At 41.0% G+C, this 14,478-nt stretch overlaps 1 protein-coding gene across 2 annotated transcripts in view; it reads right to left on the bottom strand.

The window, feature by feature from the left end:
* The window catches only part of LOC122805531, a 2,823,268-nt gene that overhangs the window by 1,631,786 nt on the left and 1,177,004 nt on the right, over positions 1–14,478 (bottom strand). For both annotated transcript variants that reach the window (XM_044075738.1, XM_044075739.1), the window contains exon 6: positions 972–1,111. In XM_044075738.1, coding sequence (XP_043931673.1) covers positions 972–1,111 — 140 coding nt within the window. The remainder of the gene's footprint in view (positions 1–971; positions 1,112–14,478) is intronic.

Raw genomic sequence — 14,478 nt, 5'->3', positions numbered from 1 at the left:
TTTTTCTTGTAGACTACGAGTCATTAGATCACCTACTCATGTGACACAAATCATTAGAAAGTCAGACAAAAACTAAATATAGTTAAAAGGCAAAATAACTATTTTAAGTAATATGATGTAATATCTCAAAGAAGCTGTAAATGCATAAGGTGATAAGGCTGTAAAAAAATAAATAAAAAGTGAAAAAGACAATTCACTTAGCTGTGACTGAGACAACTATCTTTCTGCATGCTGAAGGCAGCAAACAAGACCTAATGAGATTTAGTGCACAGGGAGATTGTGGGAGAGAAGAAATATTATAGGAGCTTGAGGCTTGGAGCACTAGAGGGGCTAGATCAGATCCAACAAGCAGCTTTGTAGCCATAAGTTGTATTGGACAGTCCTAATTAATAGGATCTGTATGGTAAACACTGCTAATCTCACATCACAAATGCAAAGCTATGCTACAGAGAAAATTTGTCAAAATGACAGAAAGGAAGGCAGAAACATACTGAAAAGATATTTTGCAAGGACTACTGCTCTTACAGACCCTTTATGACAAGGAAAAAAAATAAACTGGATTTTAAGACTTCACATGCATGAACCTCGCAGTGGTATGTAATTCTAAAGAATTAACATTCTAAAGTAACTCTTATAACAAACTGCATTACTTCTAGACCAGTCAGCAAGATCCAGTCATATCACATGGCTTTGACAGGTATAATGGGACCAGACTGACAGAATACAGCCAAAGACATACAATGCCATGAATGATTTCCACATACCTGAAGCACTGGAATTCTAAGTCTACAGATACTTATAAAAAAGGACACATACACTCATCTCAAACTAGCTGATAATATTAAACTAATTTCACATTTTAATTTATCTGATATTTCATATTAGCAATATCTCCTATAAATCTTAATCCACATTTACTAGGTTTTGGCATACAACTAGATTACAAAGCACAGAATTCTTTAGATTCTTACCTGCAGCTGCCAGTTGTGGCTTCTCTACTTGAGTAACTTTGCGGTCATCTTCCTCATCACTCTCACCAAAATCATCAAGGTTCCCAATATCTGTTGGCTTGACACTCATTAAGCTGGCCAAGCTCTGCATGTCCTCATCTCTAAGGCAACAAAAAAAGAATGCAGAAAATACAGTTTTGTGATTTTTGGCTGTTAAGTTTAAAGGCACTCATAGTACTGTATTACACTTTTTCTGAAGTACTCTTTCTGCACCAAAACTTCCGTTCCTGTGCCTTCCCATATCCAAAGTTAGTCAGGCTTGGAAGACCACTGGTAGTGGCAATATACCTTCAAATACTAGCTTCATTCTAAATGTTTCTTTTTCGTAGTGATTGACTAACAGGCCTGATAAAGAAAAATCTCATGAACAAGCTGATGAAACTGCCAATGCATAACTTTAATGTTATTATAGTCCTTGTGTTGTCAAATTCAGTAAGAGAATATGATATGGAGGAGTTTGCCCTTCCAAGTTATTTGTTTATTGTCGCTCGCCCCTCTCTAACACAGATGGCAAGCAGGCGGGGTATTTCGTTTAGATGCTTTAATACAAAGAAACACATCAGGATGGATAGCAGCATCATAAAATACAAACGAACCAGTTAACAGACAGACCTTACATACATACATGCTTACATCTCAACAGCTAACTACAAAATGGCAGTCAGGCTCATACATGCTCAGTATTTATACATTTGTGCAAGCCCTTCGATAACTTCTTAAAGGTACATACACACACACTGATCTATATCCTCCCTCTTAAAAAGATTGCCCTTTACAAAAACAATATTAGACTAAGACATGCATTACTACAGACATTAGAAATAAAACACAATGTTCATGTACATGTTGCTTATCTGTTACAGGGTTTAGAGACACGACCATATTTCATAACATAACAATCTGGACCAAATTTAGCAACAGGGACAGTCTTCGGTGAATAATTCATATCAGGAACTTCATGATTCGTCACAGGAATGGGAATGTCCCCTAGAACTTCCACTTGAATTGGAACACCGGACAACTCACTCTGAGATAAACAGTCTTTCTCACAGGCTATATGCTGTAGTATAGGCTCAAACACCGGTCTCAAATGTTTCCTATTCCACCTAAACTCTGCTCCTTGTGATTCCACAATGTATGACATCAGCTCTGGTCAAATACTCTTCACGACACCAATCTGATCATAACTTTTGGACATTTGCATCCTTACCACCTCTCCTTCTCGTAATGGCTTGAGTGGTTTGCTGGTTTTATCGTAGTAGGACTTCTGGGTTAAACGCTTCTTCAACAGATTGGTTTTCACTCACCTATTGTTCCTGACATGTGGAACCAACAATTGACTACTGATTGGTAATGTAGTTCTGGTTTGTCTCGATAGAAGTCTCTGAGCAGGTGAACCAAGAAGTTTATCACAAGGAACATTTCTGAGATTCAGGAAAAATTGCTATTATCTCATTTTGATCTCTCTACTAACTGTCTTGCACTTTGAACTGCACGTTCTGCCAAACCATTGGACTGTGGGTACTCAGGGCTTCTTCAGCAAATCTTTTGAACTGTTGGCTTGTAAACTGTGTGCCATTGTCAGGATTAACTTTGTGCAGACTACCAAGTACTGCAAAATGACACTACATTTTAGTAATGACAGTACTGGATGCTAGGATAGGAAGTAAGTCAATCTTGAACCAATTGGAGTAAGAGTCTACTAACACCAAATAATGTTGATCATATCACTCGAAGATGTCGGTGGCTACTGTCGACCAAGGTAGTTTCAGAATCTGGTTTAGCTGAAGTGGTTCTTTCTGTTGATGTGGCTTTGAACTATTACACACGGAACAAGATGAAAGTACTCTCTCAATGTCTTGTGACATAGAAGGCCAAAATACTAGCTCTCTCCCTCTTCTTCTAGAATTGGTTCTTGGATGACCAAGATGCAAGATAGTAAAGTACTTTTGTTGCAAGGACGTTGGAACAATTACTTTCAGACCTTTCATAATGATACCTTTGTCACACAAAATCTCATCTCTGTATGGAAAATAAGATTACGCTTCTTGAGGTAAACTAGATTGTTTTGACGGGCATCCTTGATTGATAAAGTGGTTGAGCCTCAGTAAAACTGGATCTGTAGTTGTGTGATTTCTCAGCTCATCAAAACATGTGGAAGAACAATTTCTCACTTCCATGACTTCAAAATCAAGGTTCTCATTCTCATGCTGTTCTGTGGTGTTTATGGGTGATCTGTATAATGTATCAGCAAGATAAAGAAGTTTGCCTTTCTTGTAGACAAGATTGAAATTATACTTTTGCAATCTCAACATCATACATTGCAGTCTGGCTGGAGCTGAATGCATAGGTTTTCTCAAGATCCTGACTAAAGGTTGGTGATCTGTTTCAATCTGGATAGGTCTACTATAAACATAATCAAGGAACTTCAAACATGCAAACACAATTGCCAAAAGCTCTTTCTCAGTCTGGGCATACTGCATCTCAGTGTGGGTAAGAGTGTTCGATGCATAGGCAACAGGTTGATCCTCTTGTAGAATGACTGCACCAAGACCAAATTTCAAAGCATCACAGGAAAGTGTAAGTGGTTTGTGAGCATTATAGTATCTGGGAGTTGGGGCATCCACAGTGGTGCAGTGGTTAGCGTTGTCGCCTCACAGCAAGAGGTTCTCTGGTTTGACCCTTGGCTGGGGTGCTTTCTGTGTGGAGTCTGTATGTCCTCCCTGTGGTCACGGGGGTTTCCTCCAGGTGCTCTGGTTTCCTCCCACATCCCAAAGACATGCTGTAGGTGGATTGGACACTCTAAATTGGCCCTAGGCATGAGTGCGTGAGTCTGTGCCTTCTGTGGAAGGTTGGGCACCAGAATGGCAACACAACACCGTAAAACTCCACTGCCAATCATGAGCAGACAGATGATCCACTGTGGCAACCCCTAACCAGGAAAAGCCAAAAGAAGAAGAAGAAGATAGTATCTGGGAGTTGGTGGACTAGCAATTCTCTGTTTCAGGACATCAAATGCTTTTTAGTGTTGGTCTAACCAAGACCAGGATACATCTTCACGTGTCAGCTCTCTGAGCAGTGTTGTAAGTTGGCTCAAGTCTGGAATAAACTTGCCTAAGTAGTTGACCATGGCAAGAAAACATTGCAGGGCTTGAAGACTGTCTGGAGCTGGCATCTTGAGAATGGCTGTTTGCTTCGTAGGGTCTGGTCGTAGGCCTGAATGGGTAAATAAATGACCAACATAAATAACTTCTTGTAGTCTGAATTTGCATTTCTGTGGATTCACTTGACGTGTCCTTTCTAAAACTTTTCTGAGGTTTCTGTCATACTCAGCTTCACCATGACCTGCTATTAGTAGGTTGTCTACTACTATAACATCACAAGGATACCCAGAAAAAATTTGCTCCATTGCACGCTGAAAGACTTCACTTGCAGAATTTATCCCAAATGGCATTTTCAAAAATCTGTACCTGCCAAACGGAGTACTGAAAGTAGTGAGCAATGATGATTTTTTTGTCAAGTTGAATTTGCCAAAATGAACTCTTTGCATCTAAGAAAGAAAAAAACGGTGGCATTTAGCATCAAGGCTGTGACTTCTTTGACTGTGTCCATTGGATGATGAGGTCTTTTTGCTGCTTTGTTCAAATTTCATAGATCAATACATATTCTGATGTCATCTGTGCTTTTCTTATGAGTTACCACCATGGAAGATACCCAGTCAGTTGGAGTTGCAACTGGACAAATCAAACCTCATCACACCATTTTATCTAGCTCAGCTTTGACTGTGTCCTGCATGGCTACTGGAACTTTACGTGCTGGCCAGATAACTGGACTGATCTCTGGGTCTAACTTCATGGAGTACACAACTGGAGGTTTGCCTAGTTTGTCTTCGAAAAGATAGGTAGAAAAAATGTACTGGGCGAAATTAGAGTAGTGGTCTTTCAAACTAACTTGGTGGACTTCGTTATTAAATGAAAGCAGTCCCATTTTTAAACTGTCTCTGAGCCCTAATAATGACTGCACGTGCCTCTTGACCACATAGAATAATAAGTTGCAGCATCTTCCAGCAGAGTAACATGAAAGCACTACTGAGCATTCAATCTGAATTTCTTCACCTCCATAAGCAACAAGCATGGCACACCTTGCCAAATCAAGCCTTTCACCATGACACACTTTAGCAAATGTTTCTGTTGACATAACATTGCACTTGGAACCTGTGCCAACTTTGAGACCTACAGGTTTGCCATTTATCCAGAGTACAAAATACTTATTTGCCCTTAAATCTACTGCACTAACTGTTTCATGAAGTACTGACATACCATCAACATAAAGAGTAGGGTTACAGGTTTCTAATTGATCAACTCGTTTCTTAAAATGTTCCCTTTTAATAAAAGAATGTAGGCCTTTTGACTTATAGAACCTTTTGAAATGATTCCACTTATTGCATTTGTGGCATTGCTGACCAAAAGCTAAACATTTTCCCTTCTAGATTCATGACTTCCACCACAATTACAACAGTTGGCAATGAAACTGGGTTGGGGCCCATGCTTTGAGTTTCCTGACTCACTCCTATGCTTCACTGAGACTGTGCGAACTCTGGAATTTGCTGAAAGTTCTGGAGTTTACCAGTGAGTGCTGCAGGGGCTAAAGTTGCTGCCATGTGCTTGGGCCTGTTTCTTTTAACCATGTGCTGCATACTATCAACATGAGCTTTATCATTGTGCCTTCTAGAGCTATTTTCATTTGTAAGCATATTTGTGTGCTTTTCTGTGAGCTCGCTTATCTGACAAATCTCAATGGCCTTATTCAAAGTTAAATCAAGTCACAAACTAGAATTTTTCTCACAGAATCATCTTTTATACCACACGCAAGTCTGTCCTTTATCAACTCATCCCTTAAGTCACAAAATCTGCACGTTTTAACCTCATTTCTTAGGTCAGTTATATATGCTGCAAAAGTTTCACCAGGCATTTGATCCCTTCTGTAAAATAAGTGACTTTCCATTGTAGCATTTTTCTGGGGTTAAACATTTCTCTAAATTTACGTTTTAAGCACTCTGGGTACTCCCTTGACTTAGCCGGTACAACAATATGATGGTTTTCCCCTTCTCCTGTATAGGTAGCAGATGCATACACAAATGAACACTCCCTTTCTATAGCTTCTGACCCAGCTAAATTAAGTAGAATAAATAAATGCCTTTGTATGGTAACCCTTATCGAAAATGCAGCCGGTATGAAAATGTACTCTTGCTCAAACACTCTCCAGTTCTCAGCAATATTACTGTCAAACACAAGTGCGCAGGGGTTTCAAAACCTGTCTGCCATGCCTACAAAGTATGTACAAACACACTGAAAATACGGCCCTTGTAATTATGTATGAATAAACTGTTCTGTGAGCTTGTAATAACATTCAAGTGCAGAATAAATTCTTTGAAATACTGTACTTTACGAAGTATGCTCTGAAATGGCTATATTCTGCGAAATTTGCCCTGTCATGGCTGTAATTTGCGAAATAACTTCACTGTAATACTGCACAAACATATGAACACTTTATTGGACATCTTTGATTAATATGAAAAATATCGATTCACGAAGCATGTATTGAAAAATGAGGTTGTTTCCATTTATTTGTTTTATGTAATTTGGACTTTATTTCAAACATTTTCAGAAGTAATTTGAAAATTTTTATCAATATCGTACATATTGCTTTATGCAAATATCATTTAAAATGTTCTGTATGCCTCATTTCATATTTTGTGAATAAATTATTTATTTATTTTATTTTACATTTGTTGACTGGGAATGTCTGACTGAGCTGAAGCCCTTTTTCAGCAGAGACCCGGGGAGAAAAGCTCCAGTAAATAGATATAACCATTTGTCATTATTAACAGGTATTATACAGATGGAATAAGGCAAATCAGTTAGCAGGCTACAGGAAAATTTTGAGAATAAATTGATTACATTTTGTCAATAAGAAATAGAATTGAGCAAGTTTTAATATTTGAAATTCGTTTTTGAAATGTTTTGTGAAATATGCATATTGTAGAGATGATTCACTCTTGTATATTCCACCAATTCCAACCAAGTGCTTTAAGTCATTTTAGCTATGCTGCCTCTAATACCATGTCCTTTTAAACATCCCACTTCTGACACCATGTCACTCGTCCTTCTCTAACATAGATAACAAGCAGGTGGGGTATTTCGTTTAGATGGTTTAATACATAGAAACACATCAGGAAGGACAGCAGCATCATAAAATATAAATGAACCAGTTAACAGACAGACCTTATATAAATACATGCTTAGATCTCAACAGTGAACTACAAAATGGCAGTCAGGCTCACACATGCTCAGTATTTATACACTTGTGCAAGCCCTTGGATAGCTTCTTAAAGGCACATACACACACACTGATCTACATTTATCATCTGTTAATCAAGTAACTGGACTGGTCTCTGGACTCTTTTTAGCTATGTAACCAAGAAAATAAACAAACAGGAATCAACAAAATCCACAACCAGCAATAAGGTCCAGGAATGAAAAATGCAGACCAACCAAAGTTTCAGTACTTTAATAAAACACAACAGGATTGAGCACTTTTGTATAAAAATACTTCATCAGAATCAAATGCATAAGCACAAGCACCATCTTTAAATACCCCTCCCTATAGTCACATGGTTTATGCATCATAGGTAACTGCTTAAAGAAAAAAACACATAAAAAATTACAAACTTCCTGCCCAAAAATTTTTTAAAAGACTGTTTTTAAATTTACAAACCACACATTAATAACACAAAATGAACTTTCACAAGCCTATGCATAATTAACAGCTTCTGCTAAAAAAAATTTGTTAGACAATGCCTGATAAACACACACATGATTAAATGTTAGCTAAACAATATAAGATTTAAGTTTTAAGACACTAGCTACTGAAGGGGTGTCATCAACTCCATTCTAGTCTACTGAATACAGCAGAAAGTACAGTTTTGTACCTACCATAAATGTAGATGTTCGAAGATCCACATTGCTGCAGTCCTTACACTTGGGTAGTCCGCTGTCCTCGGTCGGCCCGAATATCAAAGTATTAGGCTGACGTTGGTCAAGGCGCTTAAGACTGACATCAGGACGTCAGGGTACAAATGCGCATGACCGACGTCATATCCTCAGTCTTTTCTTGCCCCAGATGTCAGAAGACCCTAAACAGAAAGGTCAAAACCAAAAGACAGCAAAAAACAGCCAACCACCCTTGCACTAATCATATGTACAATATATACAATATCCACAATATTTACAACCCAAACCACACAACTGCCTCTAACAACAGAGGGGAAGGAGGGAGGGTAAATTTGACTGCAGCAATGTGGATCTTCGAACATCTACATTTATGGTAGGTACAAAACTGTACTATGTTCTTCATCTCACATTGCTGCAGTCCTTACACTTGAGTAGAATCCCAAAGCAGAGGTAAGGGAGGATGGCAAAACTATAAAGCAGTAGGAGCTGCCAAAATGCCCTGTAAAATTGCAGTGGCAAACCCAGCCCTAGATTTAGAGTAAAGTGGAAGGTGGTAATGCTTAGAGAAAGTATGCACTGAACTCCAAGTAGCTGCCTCCAAAATATCTTTAGTTGCCACCCCTTAAAACAGCTGTAGAAGTGGCAGTAGCTCTAGTGGAATGAAGCCTAATCCCAGCTGGAATCTCCTTACCATGATGGGAATAACAGAAAGCAATACAAAACCCAATCCACTTAGAAATAGTTTGTTTTGACACAGGCTTGCCCTGAGAACCCAAAGCAAAAGAAACAAACAACTGCTGAGACTGCCTGAACCCTTTAGTTCTGCTCAAATAATATCGCAACTGCCTGTGTATATCCAAGGTGTGCAAAATCTTTTCCCCTTTATTTTGGGGTTTGCATAAAAAGTAGGCAAATGAATAGTTTGGTTTAAAGCCACACTAGAAACCACCTTAGGCATAAAGGAAGGATTAGTACGTGAAGATACCCTATCCTTATGGAAAATTAAGAAAGGCTCAACTGCCATAAGGGCCTGTAATTCAGAAACCCTTCTCGCAGAGGTAATGGCCAACAAAAAGCAGTCTTCCATGATAAATATTTCAACTCGGCAGTAGCTGTAGGCTCAAAAGGTTGTAGAGTGAGTTTCTCCAACACAAAATTGAGATCCCAAGCAGGAGTAGGAGCTCTACGCTGGGGTCTTATATTCTTTGCCCTCTAAGGAATTGCTTAAACAAAGGATGAGAAAACAATGGTGGATCACAGTCATAGTGAGCAGAAATTGCTGCAGCATGAATCTTAATAGAAGAGAAGGACAAACCTTTGTCCAGTAACTCAGCAAGATATTGAAAAGCCACACTTAAATTAGGCTTAGCAACATCAAATTCCTTTGCTGCACTCCAAAATAAAAATCTCTTCCATTTATCTATGATACTTTCCTTGTACTAGGCCTTCTGGCCTCCAAAATAACATTCAAAACTTGCTGGAAGCTGAGACCCTCCAGGGTTTAAAACAGAATATGCCAGGCTGTTAGGTGAAGAGAGTGAAGTTTGACATTGAGTAAATGACTGTTCTCTTGAGACAGCAGGTGTGCAATCAAGGCAAAGGCCATGGAGGCTCCAACCAGACTTCTCAGTAATGGGTACCAGTGCTGTCGAGGCCAATCTGGAGCTATTAGAATCATCTTTGGCTTGTCCTGTCTGACCTTTAGGAGTACCTTTGGGAGGAGAGGCAGAGGTGGAAAGGCATACACATGAAGATTGCTCCAATTGAAAGAAAGAGCATCCACTTTCCAAGCTGTGGATGAAACCTTTTGTGCAAAACTTTGGCAGCTGGTAGTTTAGTGGAGAAGCGAACAGATCTATGTCTGGAGTTCCCCATGACACTGTCAATTTCTGAAATACATGAGGATCCAATTTCCACTCGTGGGGATCCATAATTCGTCTGCTCAACACATCTGCTAAGGAGTTCTGTGCTCCCGCAGAAACCTTGCCTGAAGATTGAGCTGTAAACTGAGAGCAGTCTCCCACAAAATCATTGCTTGTCTGCATAGAGGATAAGAATGTGTTCCCCTTGCTTGTTGATGTACCACATGACAGTTGTGTTGTCTGTTAGAACCAACATCTGCCCTGGAAGAAGTAAATCCTTGAAAGCTATTAATGCAAATTGGACTGCTAACATCTCCTTCAAGTTGATATGTAGATGTTGTAGTCTGGCAGGCCACTTTCCATTTAGATGAGCTCCCCAAGCTTTGTCTGAGGCATCTGTCGTTAGAATCTGACTCGCCTCTGGCCGGGTCACAGAGAGTCCCTTGTTTAGGTGACATTCCTGAGCCCACCACAAAAATTCCTTTTGAATGCAAGGTATTATCTGAATGACAGTGTCCATATCTTGGCAGTGCTGTGTCCATACATTTTTGAGATACCATTGTAGCTTCCTCATATGCAGTTTGGCATTGGGAAGCACCAGAATACAAGATGCCATGAACCCCAAGGCTTGAAGGACTGTCCTTGCAGTCAGCCTGGACTGATGAGACAATTGAAGGAAGTAAAGGGAAAGATTCTTTTGTTTGTCCGGGGTCAAAAAGGCCATCTGGGATGCTGTATTCAGTCTCACACCCAGAAAGCACATGTCTTGAGAGGGTACTAGACTGGACTTTATTTCGTTCACAGAATACCCCAGGCATCTTAGCACTGCTATCACATATTGCAAATGATGAAGAAGCTCGTCCCTTCCTTTGGCCATAATCAGGCAATCGTCCAAATAAGGATAGATCTGTATTCCTTTTAGCCTGAAGAAAGCTATCACTGGAGCCAGAACCTTTGTGAACACTCTGGCAGTAGATAAGCCAAAGGGCAATGCAGAGAACTGATAATGAGAAGTCCCAGCTCGAAAACGCAGATACTTCCTGCAACTTAGCCTGATAGGAACATGAAGGTAAGCTTCCTTGAGATCCAGAGTCACCATCCAGTGATCTTTGCCCAGCAGAGGTAAAAGCTGTTGTAACGTCAACATTTTGAACTTGGGAATGTCCAGATAAGTGTTGAGGATAGATAAATCCAAAATTGGTCTCCACGTGTTCCCCTTCTTTGGTACTAGGAACAGGCGAGAATAAAATCCTAGGCCTACTTCTGGCAGAGGGACCGGCTGTATGGCCCCTATTTGCAGCAGCAGAGAAATTTGTTTGTGTGCCTCTATTCTGTGCTGAGGAGGAACGTCTGGCATGCCTTTGAAAGGAGGCAAGGTATGGAAATAAAACCTGTAACCTTGGTGTATAATATCCAATACCCATCTGTCCTGGGTAATTAAACTCCAATTTTCTTTGAAGAGTGCCAACCTTCCTCCCAAAGGTGCTGCCAGACAAGAAGGCTCTGGCAGCTGAAAAGGTAGGTCATTGGGCCTGTTTACGAAAGGACTGGCCCCTGCCCTCACTCGAAGACTGTGCAGGTGAACTCCCTGTTCTAGGTCTGAAAGAGCCCTGAGCTCTACCCCTACCACGCCTAGATCTTCCCTAGACTGTGAATCATAAGAAGGATACGCCCACCCCTTAGCAGGCCAATTCCTACTAAACTTGGAGGCTGAACTTGCAAAAATCTTTAACAGTCTGCATAGACTTAGCCTTGTCTTCCATTTTCTTTAAAACTGCCTCCACAGGTGAACCAAACAATACATCAGACTGTAAAGGAGCATCTAAAATCCTTGTCTTAACATGGTCAGATAAGTTCTGATCCCTCAGCCAGGCGTGCCTGCGAAGAACTGACCCAGTGGCAGCCACCCTAGACGAGGCCTGTACAGCATCAAATCCACATTGTAAAGAATGCTTACCCACCTGTTCAGAAACATGTACCAAATCTTGTAATTCTTTACACTCAATGCCTTCCGCCAGAGCATCTACCTTAGACTTCAATTGAGAAAGAAGATAGTTTTGATATTTCAACATGTGAAACTGGCAATTCAAAGCCCTCATAGCTAAGGTGGAAGAAGTATAGACTTTCTTTCCCCATCTATCCAAAGCTCTGGCCTCTTTATCTGGAGGAACCGGATTTTTTACCACAGAGGCCTTGACACCCTTAGGTCCCTGACTAACTGTTTCTGGGTCCGCCCTAGAACTCTTATACAGATATTTATGAGCTTCAGGCACCCTGTAATACCTGTCCGGGTTTAACAGGAGCAGGAGGCAAAGAATCAGGATTAAGTGAAGCCTCTGCAAACACATCTTCCACAACATCCAGAACAGGTGGTATAGCCAAAGGCCTATGCTGGGGTAAAAGCAAAAATTCCCTAAGCCTTTTCCTGGAATCAGAGAAGTCCTGACCTTCCCACTTAAAATGTTCCCTCATGGAATGAAGAGTCTCTGAAAAGAAAAATCCTCTGGAGGAGAAGCAGAAGGAGTAGAATCATCCACATCAGAATCAGAATAAGGAGAATACTCCTGCAAGTCTTCAGTCAAGACTCTGAAACATCCAAACCTGCTCAAAACTCCCCAACTCTGGTTCCACCCTAGGCCTCTTATCAGGAGGGGCAAAGAACCTCTAATCAAAGTAATTAAATCTTCTGCCATTTTGAGCATGTGCTTCTTGGGCACAGATCCTGAAGAACTAGGAGTGACACCAACAGAAGCTAAACCTGGCCTGCCTCTGGGAGAAGCCTTGGAAACAGAAGGAGAGGGCCTAACCACCCTAGGAAGGGAGGGAGTACAGTAACCTGAGAAGCCCCTTCAGCCTGACCTGCCTCCTGAGAGGCCACATCCTGCAATATCAAAGTCTCCCCTGGGACTCCAGAGAAGCCTCGTGGAACCACCGGTTCCACTGACGCCTAAAGAACCGGCGTCCGCACGGATGACTCTTCTTGCCTGGGTTTAGCTGCTTTGTCTTTGCGCTTCTTCGAAGCGCGCCGGAGCATCCGGCGGCATATTGTAATTGCACCGCTTCCAAGACCAACCTGGCACAATCTAACCTTCGCTAATAGTGCGCTTATTAAACCTAACACAAAAGCGACACCCAACAACGCCGTGCTCAGGCCCCAAACAAGGAATACACAAAGTATGATAATCTCTATGCGGTATCTGCTTCCCACAAGAAATACAGTTATTCACTTTTTCTGACATCCGGTAAACCACTGAGGCAAGAAAAACTAAAATATTCCCCAACGGGTACTTAGCCAACTTTGACTCGGTCTGAAACTCCGAAAAATTTCAGAACGCCGAACGGCACTTGCAACGCTGCTTCTGCATCGGACCATGCGGCAAAAAAGACTGAGGATATGACGTCGGTCATGCGCATTTGTACCCTGACGTCCTGATGTCAGTCTTAAGCGCCTTGACCGACGTCAGCCTAATACTTTGATATTCGGGCCGACCGAGGACAGCGGACTACCCAAGTGTAAGGACTGCAGCAATGTGAGATGAAGAACATCTGCAGGAAATACATGTTCTCCAATGTGGCAAAATGGCCAAAATTTTGGGGAGCCTATTCTAATAAGAACTTGGTCACACAGAGTACTCTACTGCTGGTCTCCACATTAGGTCAAGAAATGAAACAGAAGAAAAAAATAAGAAATGAAAGAGAGGGAGTCCATCTGCATGTTTAATTTCCTCAGCTATGGAGTTTCACAAAAGAAGTCCTAGTCTATAACCCACTGCCAAGTCATCATTCCCTCTCTGCACATGGTATTTAAGCATATTTTCTCACATACTATACCACTGTGTAACTTTATGGGCAAAGTAGAAGAGGAAGAACAAAGGTGTCTCTATATCTCCCTCTCTCTCTCTCTGTGCCTCTCTCTCTCTCTCTCTCCCTCTCTCTCTCTCAGTTTGCTTTCCAAAGCTTGAAGAGCAAAGAACACTGTCCCTACAGATTTATGGAAAGCTCCCATTCTTGCAGCCTGCTCTTCCCCACACTAGAAAGGAGCCCAAGTGGGATACCAACCCATTAATGAAACATATGTCTTCAGGGACAGCAAACATGTCAGCTGTTTGAGAGGTAACACATAAAGAGATTAGTGTGCAGAATCTACAACCTTAGAACCTAGAGACAGGAGTGTGATGGTAGCAGAAGGTCCATGACACTAAAATAAGTCTAAAGCCAGTGACACCACAGTGTCCACTGAAACACCTTCATCCATAAGCTGGAAAAGGGATGGTGAAGATAATGACTTCTGTGGGACTCAAAAAGCACAAAATCATCCAAGCTTTTACCCCAACAACTTCTGAATACTAAGCTATGTTTCCAAGGATATGACTTCCTGGGCCTTCTTTGTGGGCAGGAAAGAACAACACTGAAATGTGCCTGACTCTTCCTTTTAAAGAGAATTATCTGTGTTGGGAGCATAGAAGTGTTTGCTTGGTGTAGAGTTAGATCCAGAGCCTACAACCATGAAAGGGCAATGCAAAAGCTGCTACAAGACAATCTCTAGCTAGGTATATCAGAATCTAGTCATTCAAGAAGAGAATACAAGTTATT

This window comes from Protopterus annectens, chromosome 6.part1, assembly GCF_019279795.1.
Source record: "Protopterus annectens isolate FY-2018-M chromosome 6.part1, PAN1.0, whole genome shotgun sequence".
NCBI lineage: Eukaryota > Metazoa > Chordata > Ceratodontiformes > Protopteridae > Protopterus > Protopterus annectens.
Note: the sequence above shows the minus strand (reverse complement) of the source record. Positions and strands in the feature narration are given on the sequence as shown.